At 38.7% G+C, this 18,717-nt stretch overlaps 1 protein-coding gene and 1 non-coding gene across 3 annotated transcripts in view; one reads left to right on the top strand and one right to left on the bottom strand.

Moving 5' to 3' along the window:
* Nucleotides 1-18,717, top strand: part of ATP11C (ATPase phospholipid transporting 11C) — a 100,712-nt gene that overhangs the window by 12,670 nt on the left and 69,325 nt on the right. For both annotated transcript variants that reach the window (XM_065900883.1, XM_065900882.1), the window contains exons 3-7: nt 1,570-1,659; nt 2,431-2,511; nt 4,578-4,685; nt 15,516-15,644; nt 17,440-17,543. In XM_065900883.1, coding sequence (XP_065756955.1) covers nt 1,570-1,659; nt 2,431-2,511; nt 4,578-4,685; nt 15,516-15,644; nt 17,440-17,543 — 512 coding nt within the window. The remainder of the gene's footprint in view (nt 1-1,569; nt 1,660-2,430; nt 2,512-4,577; nt 4,686-15,515; nt 15,645-17,439; nt 17,544-18,717) is intronic.
* Nucleotides 11,709-11,781, bottom strand: TRNAA-CGC (transfer RNA alanine (anticodon CGC)). Its single transcript has one exon. It is a non-coding gene; the product is annotated as a tRNA-Ala (tRNA).

Genomic DNA, 18,717 nt, shown 5'->3' with positions numbered 1-18,717 from the left:
GTATGATATGCTCCCTGACCTCTTAGCAGTTCATGACCTGATATAAGAAAGAAGAGGGCATGTTGCAGTAGTTTCCTATAAAGAGAATAACCAGAGTTCCTCAAGGAAGCAGTTCATTTAGTGAAACACAGGTAAACAAACAGTGGGGACCTGGAAGCAGCAACAAAAAATGTTCCCTTTCAATGTGTTAACACCCCACAGAGGATTCTAACAGTCCCTAATGTTTGTTTGTTTAATTAAAAACCCTTTACTTAAGGAACAGAAGGTCAACAAGCTAGAAGCTCAGCTGTCAGCCTGTTGTTGGAGTTTAGTTTGTTGTTTTAGAAAATTGACCTTCAGTTATCGGGACAGTTAAGTGCTGATCTGAAGTACGGCAGCTTCAAAGTGACTGGATCTGTGGTTTTGATCCCTTTTATTTTTGGTCACAAGCTGCCTTGGGAACCTGAAAACTGTGGACTCTCTTCTCCCAAGTGATACACATCCACACACAATTATGCACTTCATTTTGAATGGGCTTCCCTGAGGCACTTCTATGAACGCTGGGGGAAGAACCTTCTAGGTTAGCGGAACCTTGAGCCCATACACCTTTTAAAGAGAGGTTAGTAGTAAATCCCCATCTGTCGTATCATGCTCTACAACTTTGGCTTTTTCAGTCACCCCACCTAATATAATGGACATTTTCTCACATATGGAGACCATTCAAGTATAAATCTAGATCTTTAGATTAAGAAACATTTCTTTCTTTCTGGTTTCTGGTCTTCTTTATTAAGACATCTAGAAAATCCAACTTCTGGTGATTTAAAAATTACCTAGTCCTTGAGCTTAAGGTATCAGTGAGAAAGAAGGTCTTTGTGATTTGACAGTTGGCCCAAGAGTTTTCTCGACCTGCCCGTGTACAATTTAGCGTTGAAACCTTTACCTATTACCAGTTAACAAAGCGCAGGGTGGTGCGTTGTTGATTAAAATGAAAGCACTCTATGACCCAAGGTTATGTGTACACCTCAGCTGTCACAGAGGTGGGAAGCGGTGATAGGGACAGAATTATACTTGTGATGATGATCAAGTTTCCAGAGGTTAGCTCAGCCAAAGGAATTAATTAAATTAGTTCATCCAACTAATTTATTGTCTACTTTATGTCAGGCATTGTGCTAGGTGTTGGAGAAAAAGTAATAAAAAGACAGATGAGGCCTGCCCTTATCGATCTCATTGCCCATTGAGGGAGGAACTTTAATTAAATTATGCACACATATAATTATTCACTGAAACAAGTGTTATCAGGGAAGTATAGGATGATATGAGAGCAGATAACAGGGAACATAATTTAGATCGGGTCGGGGAAAGCAAAGCTGTGGGACTAGATGGCCCAATTGGAATGCTCCAAGTGAAAACTTCACTCCTGAAAAGAATGTTTATATACTCTACCTCTAAGTACACGCTTATTCATATGTTTGAGATTTGGGTTTTAACATGCTTTCAAAGTGTTGTGATAATTTGGAATCATGAGTCATTATTATTAATATTCTTCAAGTTTCCTTTCTAATAATCTTTTTTTTTCTTCTCCCCTTACAGTATACACTTTGGAATTTCCTCCCAAAGAATCTGTTTGAACAGTTTAGAAGAATTGCAAATTTTTATTTTCTCATCATTTTTCTTGTACAGGTAAAAGCTCCATTAGAAACTTAATTTCCTTAACCAAGTTTCAATCCATTTCTAACCTTAAAATGCCCTGTAATTAAAAAGTTGTTTCAGGGCTTATTATAATAAGACTTGTTAAAGTACTAATATTATATTTTAAGATATATGTGATTTTACATATTTCTAAAGTAGCTCTTTTACTAGAAAACTCTAGTAAAACATCTAGACTAGTCTGCATCTCATACCACATGTTCTCTTGCTGCTGGCTTCCTTTATTTTCTTACAGGTGCCACATGCCCTCCTACCATAGAGACTTTCTATACACCCTTCACTGCACCTGGAAGGCCCTCCCTTCCATCTAGTTAACTTCTATTTACTCTTCAAATCTCAGTGTCTCACTTGTTTTAATATCTGGTTTTCACTGTAAGTTGCCAGTTCTATGAGGGCAGGGACTTTTCTCCATCTTGTTTAAAATAAAGCAGCATCTCTACAGCCTGGCTGGTAATAGCACAGAGGCTGACAGAATGGTGCTCAACAAATAGATGGTAAATGAATGGATGTATTTCAGTCAAGGGGTTAGTTCAAGCTGGGATGAAAACTAAGCCTAAATTTAGAACTATTTTCTTAAACTTACAGCTATGTGGATTGCTTTTGTTTTAATGAAAGTTAACATTCACCCTGCTACCGGAATGTGTTTTGTCTGCATTTCTGTCTGAAATGTTTGTAGCGTGTAAGTGCTGCATATGAGTTAATGACTTATTTTCATTTTACTTTCAATTTAATTTCTTTACCTAGGTCACAGTAGACACACCAACTAGCCCAGTTACCAGTGGACTTCCACTTTTCTTTGTTATAACTGTTACAGCCATCAAACAGGTAAATTTCTAGTTTACAAGTATACTTGCATTTCAGTCCTGTCTGATTTGAATTTCATTGTCAAAGGTTCTTTTTCACATTTATATCGAGTGGGTATCCTTGATGAATTTAGTTTATATTTGGTTTTTATTGAAAACACATGAAAATTATTGTAAGGCGCATCTTTAATTTCTTTGCTCCTTTCTTCCTATTTGTGTGTGTGTGTGGCGAGGGGGGAATATAACCCTAAAAGGAGAGTAAGTAGAAGATGCAGCTCAGTGGGGAAGTGAGAGGTGAATTTTTAATGTGCATTACATTTTTCATTGTGCTATATCTGTCTGAAAAATTCCCATTCTTGTGGACTTTTTAAATTGCTGCCTATAGCAAAGAACTCAAGAGCATACTTGAGTTTCTTACTTTAATTTTGTTGTCTTTCCTGATGCTGCTGAAGGGGGTCATGGGTAGAAGAGACTTTTATTCTTGTTTCTTGTCAAAGTTCATACCTGCCACAGTTTATGATAGTGCCTTTGAAAAATTCCAGATGAAATAGAAAATGGAAACAGGAAACTGGAGGTGAAGGGGTGGGTTAGCAATGTTTATCATGTAATCGGAGAGTCCATAGGGCCTGATAGATGACAAGGATACTTTTAGACAGTACTTACCAAAAGTACTTTAAAAAGCATCCCCCAGGGCTTCCCTGGTGGTGCAGTGGTTGAGAGTCCGCCTGCCGATGCAGGGGACACGGGTTCGTGCCCCGATCCGGGAAGATCCCACATGCCGCGGAGCGGGTGGGCCCGTGAGCCATGGCCGCTGAGCCTGCGCGTCTGGAGCCTGTGCTCCGCAACAGGAGAGGCCACAACAGTGAGAGGCCCGCGTACTGCAAAAAAACAAAAACAAAAACAAAAACAAAAAAAAACAAAACAAAACAAAAAAAAGCATCCCCCAAAACTTCCAAACTGTTTGCTTAACAATATTGGGAACATGGTTATCTTTCCTCTTGGGTTTATCTGGTCTTCTATCTTGCTTACCAGGAACTGCAAGAATATTTTATCAAGTGTTTGGTTGCTATATAAAGACTTTTGGAATGTTATTTCCTTAGGCTGTTAGGATTATTTTCTTTAACATCATAGAATTGCTGGTTCCAAGAATAGCCTGTATGGTTTTCAAAAGCTCTTACTGATCCAGTGCTAGTTCATGTTGGGGCCTTTCTTGCCTCACTGACATCACAGAAAGTACCATATGAAGTGATAGCCTAGCATCGCCATAAAGAAGGACAGAAGAGGAATGAATATACAGCAGCTGAGAAAAAAAGGGGAAGGCGATCAAGAGATTTTTCACAGTTAGATTTGAAAAGGTACACTCATTATTATAAAGAAAGAAAGCGAAGTGATGTAAAAAAAGAAGGAGATCATGCTAAAACAAATGAACGCCCTCCATCCTTAGTTCTTTTGGCTTAAATTTACTCTAGACCAAAGGAAGCCCAAAGGAAAATGAACTCATTACTTCTAACTCTAAAAAATGAACAACAATTTGTATTTTTTTTTGTCACCAAGTCAGTGGAGAAGTTTAACCGTCGTTCTCTAAAACAACAGTTTTAGATAGATACTGTTCCAAAATAATCCTCCTTGCCTTTTCTATTCTCTGTCCCTGGGGAGGAATTATATTTCCTCATAGATGATCACTCCAACGGTCTACTATACAAGAACATATTTAAGTGATTCGCTCTATAAGAAAATAAAACTTTTTTCAAATTAAAGAGTAGAAAAAATTAACATTAACTTGAATAAGAGCAGAATTAGAAAAATAAATCATATCCTTCACAATTGAAGAATGCCTGTGTTTTTATTAATACTTACCTATAGAATGCAGGAACCTTTTAGCGCAATAAAGCTATAAGGGATATTTTGAAAGCATATCTTAGTTTTTGCTGCAAAAATGTACAATGTTGTCTCTTTAGCATTCTGAGTTGAAATTAATACTGTAAGTATAAATACCTGCTGGTGACTCATAGAGGGGGTTATAGAAATTTATTAACAATTTTACTTCATTATGTGAGCTTGATTATGTCCTTACTTTTATCCTTCTAGGGATATGAGGATTGGCTGAGGCACAGAGCTGACAATGAAGTCAACAAGAGCACTGTTTACATTATTGAAAATGCAAAGCGAGTGAGAAAAGAGAGTGAAAAAATCAAGGTATTAAGTTTTGTAGTTCATTCTTTTTTAAAATTACAGTAAGAACACATCATTTTAAAATGTACAATTCAGTGGCATTTTGTACATTCACAGTGCTGTGCAACCATCAACACTGTCTAGTTCCAGAACATTTTCACCACCCGGAAAGGGAAACCCCCATAGCCATTAAGTAGTCATGCTGCATTCCTCCCTCACCCAGGCCCTGGCAACCAGTAATCTCCTCTCTGTCTCTGTGGGTTTACCTATTCTAGATATTTCATATAAATGGAATCATACACTATGTGGCCTTTATGTCTGGCTTCTGTCACTTATTGTTATGTTCTTGAGGTTCATTCATGTTGTGGCATGTATCCGTACTTCATTCCTTTTGATGATTGAATAATACTCCATCATATAGCTATACCATATTTTGTCTATCCATTCATCAGTTGATGGACATTTTAGGTTTTTTCTACCTTTTGGCTATTAGGAATATTGGTAGTATGAATATTCATGTACAAGTTTTTGTTTGAACACCTGTTTTCCATTATTTTGGGTATATACGTAGGAGTAGAATTGCTAGGTCATGTGGTGACTCTATGGTTAACTTTTTCATGAACCACCAAACTGTTTTCCACAGCACCTATATACCATTTTATATTCCACCAGCAACGTATGATAGTTCTAAGGTATTGTTATTTTTTAATATCTCAGGCAATTTAATTTTTTATCCAAATTAATAATTGTTTCATATTACCCAATAAGAGTCCTGTCAATAAAATTTTAGACTTGTCCACATCAAATAATATTTTTTGTTCCCAACAGGTCTTATTTTAATTAATAGTAAGGTTTACTTTTTAGAGCAGTTTTAAGTTCACAGCAAAATTGAACAGAAATTATGGAGTTGACATACACCCCTTTCTCCACACAGGTGCAACCTTCCTCATAATCATTATCCCCCACCAGAGTGGCATATTTGTTATAATCAGTGAACCTCCAGTGGCACATCATTATAACCCAAAGTCCATAGTTTAGATTAGGCTTCACTCTTGGTGTTACATATTCAGTGAGTCTGAACAAATGTATAATGACCTATACACTATAGTATCATACAGAATCATTTCACTGCCCTAACCATCATTTGTGCTCTGCCTATTCATCCCTCCCTCCAACCCGGGTCACCACTCTTCTTTCTACTGTCTCCATAGTTTTGCCTTTTTTCATAGTGTCATGTAGTGAAAATCATACAATATGTAGCTTTTTCAAATTGGCTTCTTTCACTTAGTAATAATGCATTTAAGTTTCCTCCGTCTTTTCGTGGCTTGATAGCTCATTTCTTGTTTTTTTTGTCCAAATTATTATTTTTATTTTTTTAACATCTTTATTGGAGTATAATTGCTTTACAATGGTGTGTTAGTTTCTGCTTTATAACAAAGTGAATCAGTTATACATATACATATGTTCCCATATCTCTTCCCTTTCGCGTCTCCCTCTCTCCCACCCTCCCTCCCTATCCTACCCCTCTAGGTGGTTACAAGGAACCGAGTTGATCTCCCTGTGCTATGCGGCTGCTTCCCACTAGCTGATAGCTCATTTCTTTTTGCACTAAATAATATTTCATTGTCTAGATGTACCAGTTTGTTTATCCATTCACTTACTGGAGGACATCTTGGGTGCTTCCATGTTTTGGCAATTACAAATAAAACTGCTGTAAACATCCATGTGCAGGTTTTTGTGTGGACGTAAGATTTCAGTTCATTTTGGTAAATGCCAAGTAGTGTGATTACTGGATCATATGGTAAGAGTATGTTTAGTTCATAAGAAGCTTCCAGGCTGTCTCCAACATAGCTACCCACTGTGCATTCCCATAAACAGTGAATGAGAGTTCTGTTACTCCATATCCTGGCCAGCATTCATTGTCAGTGTTCTGGATTTTGGCCGTTCTAATGGGTGTATAGTGGTATCTCATTTTTGTCTTAATTTGCAATTCCCTAATGACATATGATGTTGAACATATTTTCATATGCTTACTTACCATTTGAATATCTTCTTAAATGAGGTATCTATTAGGTCTTTGGCCCATTTTTTTATCAGATTGTTCATTTTCATATTGTTGAGTTTTAATTGTTTTTTTAGTATATTTTGGGTAACAATCCTTTATCAGATGGGTCTTCTCCAAATATTTTATCCTAGTCTTAAGGTATTATTTATTTATTTTTATTTTATTGTGTTATTGGGATAAAAAACACATAATACTAAATTTACCATCTTAACCATTTTTTAAAATTATTTATTTATTTACGGCTGCATTGGGTCTTTGTTGCTGCGTGTGGGCTTCTCTTTGTGGTGGCTTCTCTTGCTGTGGAGCATGGGCTCTAGGCGCATGGGCTTCCGTAGTTGTGGCTCGCGGGCTCTAGAGCCGCAGGGTCAGTAGTTGTGGCTCACGGGCTTAGGTGCTCCGCGGCATGTGGGATCTTCCTGGACCAGGGCTCGAACCGTGTCCCCTGCACTGGCAGGTGGATTCTTAACCACTGCACTGGCAGAGAAGCCCTTAACCATTTTTGAGTATACAGGTCAGTAGTGTTAAATATATTCACATTGTTGTACGGCAAACCTCTAACCCTTGGTACACACTTTTCTATTTTCTGTTTCTATTACTTGGACTGCTTTAGAGAGATACTTTCTGTGAGAGAGAACTATAGTATCTGTCCTTTTGTGACTGGTTTATTTCGCTTAGCATAATGTCTTCAAGGTTCATTTATGTTGTGGCATGTGACAGGATTTCCCCTTGTTTAAGGCTATGTAAATACTCCATTGTATGTATATACCACACTTTCTTTATCAGTTAATCTGTTGATGGACGTTTGGCTTCCTTCTACCTCTTGGCCATGTGAATAATGCTGCAGTGAACACAGATATACAAATAACTTTTCAAGATCTTGCTTTGAATTACGTTAGATATATACCCAGAAGTAGAATTTCTGGATCGTATGGTAATTATATTTTTAATTTGTGCAGGAAACTCCATACTGTTTTCCATAATGGATGCACCATTTTATGTTAGCGTCTAGATTACACAAGGGTTTCAACTTCTCCCTGTCCTCTTGAGCACTTGTATTTTTCTGTTCTTTTGGTAGTGGGCATCCTGATGGGTATGAAATGATATCTTGTTTTGGTTTGGATTTTCATTTCCCTAACGATTAGTGATGTCGAGCATCTTTTCATGTGCTTATTGGCTATTTATATATCTTGTTTGGAGAAATGTCTGTTCAAGTCCTTTGCCCATTTTTTAATCAGGGTATTTGTTTGTTGTTGAGTTGTAGAAGTTCCTTATATATTCTGGATACTAACCCCTCATCAGATATATGATTGGCAAATATCTTCTCCTATTCTGTAGGTTACCTTTTCACTGTTGATTGTTTACTTTGGTCATGTATTCTCATTTTCTAATTTTGATCTTTGTCCTGTGCTTTTGGTGTCATGTCCAAGAAGTCATTGCCAATTCCAATGTCCTGAAGCTTTTTCTCCATGTTCTTCTGGGAGTCTAATGGGTTCAGGTCTCACATTTAGGTCTTTCATTCATTTCAAGTTAATTTTTGTATGTGATGTAAGAATCCAACTCTCTTAATACTTTTGCATGTAGATACCCATTTTTTCTAAAACCATTTGTTGAAGAGACTGTCCTTTCCCTATTGAATGGTCTTGGCACCCTTGTTGAAAATCATTTGGCCCTATATGCAAGAGTTTATTTCTCGGTTCTCTATTCATTGGCTTATCTATCTGTCTTTATGCCAGTCTTAATTTCTGTTGCTTTGTAGTATGTTTTGAAATCTGAGAATGTGAGACCTCCAAGTTTGTTCTTCCTTTTCAAGATTGTTTTGGCTACTCAGGGTTCCTTGAGATTTCATATGAATTTTAGGATTTTTTTTTTCTATTTCTGAAACAAATGCCATTACATTTTGATAGGAAGTCCATTGAGTCGTAGATCACTTTGGATAGTATAGACTTTTTTTTTTAATTTTTTAAATTTTTGGCTACATTGGGTCTTTGTTGCTGTGCGCCAGCTTTCTCTTTTTACGGCAAGTGGCGGCTACTCTTTGTTGTGGTACGCGGGCTTCTCATACGGAGGCTTCTCTTGTTGCGGAGCACGGGCTCTAGGCACGGGGGCTTCAGGAGCTGTGGTGTGCGGCTCAGTAGTTGTGGCATGCGGGCTCTAGAGCGCAGGCTCAGTAGTTGTGGCGCACGGGCTTAGTTGCTCCACGGCATGTGGGATCTTCCCGGACCAGGGCTCGAACCCGTGTCCCCTGCATTGGCAGGCGGATTCTTAACCACTGCGCCACCAGGAAAGCCCGTGAAAGGGTGTTGAATTACGCCAAATGCCTTTTCTGCATTGACTGAGATGATCATGCAGCACATTGTTTATGTGTTGCATTACATTGATTGATCTTCATATATATATCCTTGGATCCCAATGATAAATTCCATTTGGTCATGGTGTATGATCTTTTTAATGTGCTGTTGATTTTGATTTGGTAGTATTTTAAGATTTTTTGTATCAGTATTCGTTGAGGAAATTGGTCTGTAGTTTTCTTGTACTGTCTTTTTCTGGTGATGGTATCAGGGAAATGCTGGCCTCATAGAATAAGTTTGGGGCTGTTCCCCGCTCTTTGATTCTTTAGAAGAATTGGGAAGGATTGTTATTTCTTCTTTAAATGCTTGGTAGAATTCTCCAGTGAAGTCATCTGATCCTGGGCTTTTCTTCTGTTTTTGATTCCTGCTTCAATCTTCTCATTAGTTTTGGATCTACTCAGATTTTTTATTTCTTCGTGATTCAGTTTTAGTAGGTTGTATGTTTCTAGGTATTTATCTATTGGCATATAATTGTAGTAGCCTCTTATAATCCTTTTTATTTCTCTGCCATCAGTTGTGATGTCTTCTCTTTCATTAGCTGTTTGCATCTCTCTTTTTTTCTTAGTCTAGCTAAGGGTTTGTCAATTTTGTTAATCTTCTAATTTTGTTAGTCTTCCAAAATTGTTTGTCAATTTTGTATTATTTTTAAAAGAATGTTTCTATATGAATATGGATTAAATTATAGAACCTAATGGAAATCAAATTCTCCAGAACAAGGGAATAAGATATATGGAACAGAAAGAGAGGCAGGTAGGCGAAAATACCATTCCAAAATGATTCAGGGCTGTGGTATGAATTCATACAAAATGATACTCTCCTCCCTATACTTTTATCAAGTATTATCACTGCTGAATTATTAAATACCTGGAATTCCAGGCATAAGTTGTCCATATCCCCAGCAATAAGTAAATTGTCTTACATCTTCTTATAGATGGGAGGAAGGCTACAAGAGTGGGAGGGTTACCCAAGTTTGACATAAAATGTCTTTCTTCCACTCTTTTTTCTTTTCTCTGTTCTCTGCATCCCAGAGGGAGGACCTTGTGATGAATTAGAGTGGTTAGGATCTGAAGTTTCCAAACCAGTCGTAGAAACTCAGCTTTTTGTTCACATAAGAACCAAAGGCAGCATAAATGATTCATAGCATTAAATCTGTTGCCCCCAGGGCACGAAGTAAAATTGCAAAGCAAGTAAAAGTCTCCCACAACTCTCCTTTTCTCTCCTTTCTTCTTTCTGTTTTTGCTGTCACCCCCCACTGCCTTAGAAGGACCCCCATCTTCCACCTTTCCTCACCAGGCTACTTTTCCTTGAGGCTGACCTCAACCAGGTATAATCTGAATTACATCAGTTGATGCTGTTGTGTGAAATGCTATTTGATTGAGCCCGTTCTGGAGTATTTGTGTGTGGAAAGAGATGCCTATAAACTAAAAGTGTCCAAGTGTTTGATTGCTTGGCTGGGGAGTGTGGGGACTCTTGTTAAGCAGGAGAGTGACTTATTCTGTATCCTCAGTGCATTGGGAATTTTTTGAAGGGTTTTTCAAAGCTAAGGGGTGACTTGATCTTATTTTTTAAGAAAAGACAACTCTGGAGAGTGAGCACAGTAGAGGCATGAACAAAAGTAGAATGAGGGAAACCTGTTAGGTGGCTACTGCCGTAGTATAAGCAAATGATGATAAGAGCTTATATTAGAATGATAGTAGAAGAGATAATAACAGTAAAAATAGTTATTAGCATTTATATGTTACATAAATATGCCAGGCACTCCCTTTTACATTCTATTAACTCATTTAATCCTTACTTTACAGCAGTCCTATGAAATAGGTACTTTTGTTATCCCCTCTTTACAAATGATGAAACTGAGGCATAGGGTGGTTAAGAAACTTGTCCACAACTAGTAAGTGGGAAAACTGGGATTTGAATTGAAGCAAGTCTGGGTATGGCATCCATGCTCGTAAGCACAACTTTGTCCCTCCTGTCTCGTGATCAAAATAAATGTATGTATTCAGGATGTTTTTCGGAGGTAAAGTGTGGACTTACTGATGTATTCCATGTAAGGAGGGAGAAAAAGAGCAAAATAGAATAAAGATAGCCTCCTTGATTTTGGCCTGAGCAACTAGGTGCATAAAATAGTGCTATTAAACAAAATGCTGGTGCTAGGGGCTTCCCTGGTGGCACAGTGGTTGAGAGTCCGCCTGCCGATGCAGGGGACACAGGTTCGTGCCCCGGTCTGGGAAGATCCCACATGCCGCAGAGCTACTAAGCTCGTGCGCCATAACTATTGAGCCTGAGCTCTAGAGCCCGCGAGCCACAAGTACTGAAGCCGGTGCGCCTAGAGCCTGTGCTCCGCAACAAGAGAAGCCACTGCAATGAGAAACCTGCACGCCACAAGAAAAAGCAGCCCGCACTCGACGCAACTAAAGAAAGCCCGTGTGTAGCAACAAAGACCCAACACAGCCCATAATTAATTAATTAATCTTTTTAAAATGCTGGTGCTATTAAATAAGATGGAGAAGAATAGGTTTGGGGGAAAAGGTGGGGATGAAGGGAAATCAGGAATTCAGCTTGGGCCATGTTAATTTTTTTTAATATTTATTTGTTTGTCCACGCTGGGTCTTAATTGCGGCACGCGGGATCTAGTTCCCTGACCAGGGATCGATCCTGGCCCCCCTGCATTGCGAGCACAGAGTCTTAACCACTGGACCACCAGGGAAGTCCCAGGCCATGTTAATTTTGAGATTCCTATTAGACAGCCAGATGGAATTGTCAAGCCTAGAGCTCAGAGATGTTTTAGGTGGATACAGAAATTTGGATGGAATCACATAAAACATAGAGAAGAGAAACAGGCCTTGAGGAATTCCAATGGAAAAACACAGGTATTTGTAAGGGAAAGAGTATGGGTTTTGGCATTAGAAATATTGGAAGAGTTTCTTCAGGTTTACTGATTATTTCCTTTGTATCCAGTATGCTTATAAGCCCATTGAAGGAAATCCTTACCTCTGATACCATGTTTTTCATTTCTAACTTTTCCAATTGCCTTTTTTTGGGAGTTTCCATATTTATGCCCAAATTCCTCATCTGCATGTGTATGTTGTCTACCTTTTCCAGTAAATAGTTTAATATCTTAATCATAGCTGTTTTTCTATCCCTGTTTCATAATTCCAAAATCTGAGTATTTCTTTTTTTTTTAATTTATTTTAGTTATTGATTTTGGGCTGCGTTGGGTCTTTGTTGCTGCACGCAGGCTTTCTCTAGTTGTGGCGAGCAGGGTCTACTATTTGTTGCGGTGCATGGGCTTCTCATTATGGTGGCTTCTCTTGTTGTGGAGCACGGGCTCTAGGCACGTGGGCTTCAGTAGTTGTGGCATGTGGGCTCAATAGTTGTGGCTTACGGGCTCTAGAGTGCAGGCTCAGTAGTTGTGGCACACGGGCGTAGTTGCTCCACGGCATGTGGGATCTTCTTGGACCAGGGCTCGAACCCGTGTCCCCTGCATTGGCAGGTGGATTCTTAACCAGTGTGCCACCAGGGAAGTCCCAAAATCTGAGTATTTCTGAGGCTCGTCCTATTGACACCTTTATCTTTTGATGATAGGTCATTTTTGTCTTGACTTTGTGCATCTCATTTTTTTTAAATTGAATTTTGGTCAGTGCATGTAAAAGAATGCTGGAGACGGAGGCAGGTAACCTGTATTTGTGGTCTGTAGTGGGCACACTATTCTGTCAGCCAGCCCATCAGTGTTGGGGGTTGAGTCAGTCTGGTAAGCAGTTGGCTGGCTTTGGATTTTGCTGTAGCTGTTGATGCTTTCAGTACACCACTGGACTTTAAATGCCTGCAATGCTGGGCTGCCACAGGGATTTTCTCAGTGTCCCTGTTCCATTCTCTGCTTTCAGCAGGTCCTACATTCCTGAGACACAGTGAATGCCTCTCTCTATGCCCTTTCTCCTCCCCCAGTGGTAGATTGCTCTTTCTTGGGGTTCCTGGTGGGAACAGACTGGTTTCTTGGTTCTCCTACTCCATCTCAGTATTAGGCAGGTTTTAGGCACCTTTGCCTCAGGGTGGAACTTTCTCAGTACTCTCCTTTTTATCAGTGCTAGGTCCTCAATATGAGGGGGTTTCCTGTCCCATCCCTAGCAGCAGATGGCTTTGCTTCTATCTCCCCACTAGGAGTAGTTACGTTACCCTGAATTGAGACTGTGCCCGGGAGGGTTTCTTGCCTTTCTCTTAGGCACAGATGGCTTTTACCTCATATGAGAGAAGGGTCCACAGTTGTAGCATATTTTATGTCTGTTCCTCCACAGCAGTCATTCACAACCTGTATGCCTGTACCAGTGAGGAAGGCTCTTTTAGGCCTCCTGTCCTCATGCTATCTCACGAGCACTCAGTGGATGCCTATAGAGAACTGATACGTGCTTATGGTCTCCTCTTTTCTCTCAGGCATGCAGAGGTTTGAAACTGTCACGTTGGCCCCTACCAAGCCTTTTACAGTTGGTTAAAAATCTAGTTATCTTCTTCCTAGGCACTTTTATGGCAGTCGTCTCTTCCTCCTGTGCTTCGTCAACTGTGAAACAGTTTATTTCTCCTCTCTCTCCTCAGAGGGACTTTTCACCCTTGAAATTCAGTTCATTTGGTTGCCCTGCAACCTCAGCTCTCTGATGAACTCCAAAAAAATATGATTCTGTTGATTATCTGGCTTTTCCTAATATTTGTGACAAGGGATAGTGATGTTCTCTTGTGGCTTTGTACATGCTAAGTGGAAACAGCTCTAGAGTTGATTGTCTAACTGGACCATGTCGTTCCCTTTCTTTAAAAGTCCTTTCGCAGTCTCCCCTTGCCTTCAGGGTGAGGCCTAAACCCCTGACCCTGACCTGTCAGGACTTTTGTGATCTGGCCCCTGTCCATCTTACCAGCCCTAACTTACACTCCAGGTGCAGGGATCTTTTCATTTCTGAGCGAATCATTATCAGTGTTGTAGAAGAAATTCTGTTTGTGGTTTTTATTTATCAGTGCCTGAGAATCATGTTCCGTTCTTCTAAGATGCTTTAGGATTTTGTTTGTTATTTTTCTTCTGTGTATATAAGCATAGATTGTGGCTTTGTGTAAGCAACAGAAGTGTTTGTGTATGTGAGGAAGGAAAGATCCAAGAAAATAAAATATTATTTACAAATTAGTTCCATTATTGATGCTGTTGCTCTTGGCTACTGATTAAGATTGGCAAAGAAAATAAAATTGTTCCTGAATAGACCTTGAAATCCTCATCTTCATCTGCCAAATTGTGTGTAGCAATTGGAAGGCAGGTGTGTCATTTGTTAGTTCAGCATTTCACAACCAGTGTGCCAGAGTTGGTGAGCCAGATATTGTGACTGACTCTCTCCTAAAGTGGGTTGTCTTCTGTCACCAGCAGCCTCCTCCCTTTATCTGGAAGTGCTGTACAAAAGGGTTACTTATCGTTTTCTGTGTGTGCCACGGCATGGAAAATGTTGGAATGCACTGGGCTGGATAATTTCTTACATCCTTCTAAAAAAATTTTATGACTATTCATAAGTTGGAAGTAAAGCAGTTGTAGGGTATTAGTAATAATTATAATTAGCAACTACCAGAGGGTGAATATATGCCAGGCACTTTACGAAACACTTTACCTGTATCCTCATTTCATACTCCAGCCAATCCTATGAGTTAGTTGCAATCATCAAAGACACTTAACCTAAGGTCATATAGTTAAGTGGCAGAGCTGGGGCATAAAGTCAAGTAGTGAAGATCTGTGTTTTAATCATCATGATTTATTTCCTACATTATTAAGTTATGCGCTAGAAATGGTTCGTGGTTTCTTCTCTCATGTTTTTCCTCTACTTGAGCTTTGGGTACTTGCTCATAGCAGATGAATTGTTGGAAAATGACCTATTTGAAAAACGTTTTTTCAAATGTTATGGGCAACATAAACACGTCTCTAAGCGAGATTTTCTGAGCACTGAAGAGAGAACTATGACCCCAAAATAATAGCTGTTATCACTTGGAAGGCAAAGCATTTTGAAATATTTATCTATGATGCAGAGTGGGAATGTGGCTGACCAGTGTTCATGAAGTGCTCAAGTTAAGATGTGTAGATTTTCTTGATTCATTCATGAAATGATAATGGCCATTCTCTTATCAAACACCAATGCCAGAAACAACAGAGAGCAAAAGGGTCCCTGGGTGCTGAAATCATTTGTTAGAGATTAAAGTTCAATACTAAGGTAATCTAAAAGCATCCTGAGTCATTGTAACCTTAAAGAGGATTCTGAACGTTGAGTGATATTCTTTCATGACCTTTCACATGGTATAGGATGCTGAGACAGTCTAAGCCCTAGAGGAGGAGAGGTCTTTTGCTACTGTTTTGACTTTAGTTTGAGGTATAATGAATGCTTTGTTTGGAATTAAGAATATTTATATTTATTTTGCTCTCTCTGCTAGGTCGGTGATGTAGTAGAAGTACAGGCAGATGAAACCTTTCCCTGTGATCTTATTCTTCTATCATCCTGCACAATTGATGGAACCTGTTATGTTACCACTGCAAGTCTCGATGGGGAATCCAATTGCAAGGTAATGGAGATTAAACCTTGCCTAAACATTTTGAGCTCAGGATAGTTAATCATACAATACTCCATCCCACTGCCCCCTAATCTTTTATCTTATTTTTTCCTGTTTGTGTAAGTGTTGTATTTGAAGACAGCTTTTATATAACTGTCTTTGAACTTCTAAGCAAATACTCAACTTTGGGGGAAAGGGTGGTGTTGGGTGAGGAAATCCACACCCTAAATAAAAGCCACCACATTTTTGATAGCACTGTTTGCATTTCATATTGACACTAACCCATTCAATATTTTATTTAGGCTTTTAAAAATGAAAGTAGTCTTAGGCTGAAACTATATAACTATGAAAATAACTTCACCCTAAGGTACTCTAACCTTACAGTTTGATCTGTTTTTATTTTTAAAGTGATGACTATCTTCTTGAAAAAAATGTTTATTCCTGGCATATAGAAAATCTAACCTGGAATGGTTTGACTACTTTTTAAAAATACCTTAGGGTGTAGTTTGACAAATATTTGCTTTACTTCAACTAGGAAGAATTATAAATGTGTTAGAGTAAATTTGTTCAAACTGGGGGATAAGTTATGTCCCTGGTACTTTCCGGCACTGTCAGTTCTTGGCTATCATCCAGAGCTCCACAGAGCATGAACATGTATCCTCTATATGCTGCCTTTAAGGAAGAATACTAATGTGCTCACCTCTGTGTGTATCCTTGGGGGCTTTCCTCTGCTTGTTTATTCCATCTGGAGTTGAGGACCAGGACTCAGTATGTGGGAAAGGAACTTAAATGCCTGTTAGATAACTAATTTTTTTCTTCAGGGGCATGGTGATGAACTAGTCCCATTTAAACTACTGAAAAACAAAGTTGTATTTGAGGGAATGTCAAGATAAAAATCGAGAAATCTACCTAAAGATTTCCTAATAGGGAAAAAGTTGTTTAGAGGCAGAAAACTTTCAAGTGGTTTCATTTTCCAATTAAGTTGATCTGATAAATCAGCTAAAAGTACATAGGTTTTCCAAGTCAGGAGATAGTTTCAAATGTAGCTGAGGCAGATCCATAATATTCTCCAAAGACTGTGCACAACAGCTTTCCCTTCAGCATAAGTGGTGCAGTCTTTGAATCTGCGTCAGCCCTTCTTTGATGATTTATAAATGGGTTCATTGGAGCCTGCCTTGAGTTCTGGGTCAATCAAGTAAGTACATAATATACATTAGTAGAATATTCTAACTGTCTGACTAAGGCAAGACACATCATCTCCCAGCTCCTTACATAAATTGTAGCCACTCAAAGCATTTTCAAGATCATTAATTTTGCTGTTTGTATAATGGAAACTATTGATGAATTTTTTCTTTCTGTTAGCAAAAATGTTAGCATTCTTATGACCGAAAGGGTTATGTTCAATTCTTATGTGTATGTTAACATCACCATACACTATGGTGAGCAAAACAATAGGTCTCAGTTCTATAAATAGGAGAAAAAAATGCATTAAATTTTTCATGGGGTTTTCAGTTAATTATATGCATGCTGCAAATGGAATTCTCTCTGCTGTCAGTATCAAGAAAAATTTTTAGTTTTCTCATTATCTTTGAAATCCCCTTGTAGCAGAGTTATCTTTCTAATTATTTGTAATATGTTTTAAGAATAATACCATCAAGTTTATTTAGTTGGAAATGTGCATCAATATTTGTATCATTCTGCCAAAGCCTCTTACTAAAAACATACAGTGTTCGTGAAATCAAGTGGGTATACGATTACACTTTTTTGGGGGGGGGCTGTTTTTGCTTTTTCTTCTGCTTACATCTAGACACATTATGCGGTACGTGACACCATTGAACTGTGTACAGCCGAATCCATTGATACCCTCAGAGCAGCAATTGAATGTGAACAGCCTCAACCTGACCTCTACAAGTAAGAATTACCTGGTTTCATTTTACTGCTGTCTGATGGCTTTGCTTCTCTTTGCCACCAGTATTGCAAAGAAACACCCACCATTTACCAGCCTCCTTGCATTTGTGTTTTTATGAGCTGTTCCTTCCTTCTGGCAGGCAAATGAATCAAATCAGCCTTGTTCACTACCAGCCTAAGATAAATCATTGTGGGCCCAGGCATCTTACTTGTGGTTTTTCTTTTATTATTGTTATTTGTAGACATGGCCGTCCATCACATTTTAAGATTATGTAATCCCGTAAGGCTGATGTATCAAACTCATGCATTAGCCAGAGTTAATTTAAACAAAAATAAACCACTTTATGTGTCATCCAACATTAAAGAGAGAAGGAGATATGGAGCTATGCAATTAGTAGGCACTTTGCCCTTTTTTATGAGGATCATGATGAACTGAGTATTGTATATAGGCTGTTTCTTGCCCAAAGTGAACAGTTAAGTTGAGGGAGCAGTGAAATGGTGTGATTTCCTCTAGTTTGCTATAGTTAGGCTTTCTGGAGTAGATTTACTCATTCACAGTCATTGTGGGTTGTCAAAAAATTTGGCATTTGAGTTTTAAGACTGGTTACTTTGGTTGATTAGAGCATGGTGTTAATGAGGACAGAATAATAGGTTTTATCCCCAAGTGGGCCAATTAATTATATTCTATTCCACCTTTACAGATGGCATCCATCACTCATGCCAGCCATCTGGTTAATGAATGCTGTTGGTCATAATAGGGGACCAAATGGCGGGATGTGGCTTACAACAGTGCCCAGTAGTGGAAAAACAAAGTATTCATCCTACTACATGAATAATACCCTCCCTCCTTCCCATCATTCCTTCTTTCCTTTTTCCCTTCTTCTTCTGTATCTACCTTGATAGTAGGAACTTAGAATCACAAAGCAAAATAGCTGTTCCCTGCCTTTAGGGAACTCACAGTTTGCAAAGGGGATAAAACGGTAAAGCTAGGCTTACAGTACAGTGAGATAATAAAGGTGAGTAAAAGGCCCATAGAATCACAGAAAAGGGAGTGACTGATTTTGCCTGAGTTAGACAATAATATACATCCTTGCATATTCATAGGGTAACTCCTAAATTTCAGTTACCTTAAATAAGAAGGAGATTTTTAGTGAGGGAAGGTTATTCCTAATTTCTC

The sequence above is a fragment of the Phocoena phocoena genome, chromosome X (genome assembly GCF_963924675.1).
Source record: "Phocoena phocoena chromosome X, mPhoPho1.1, whole genome shotgun sequence".
Lineage (NCBI taxonomy): Eukaryota > Metazoa > Chordata > Mammalia > Artiodactyla > Phocoenidae > Phocoena > Phocoena phocoena.
The sequence above is the reverse complement of the archived record's forward strand: the minus strand, read 5'-3'. Positions and strand labels throughout refer to the sequence as shown.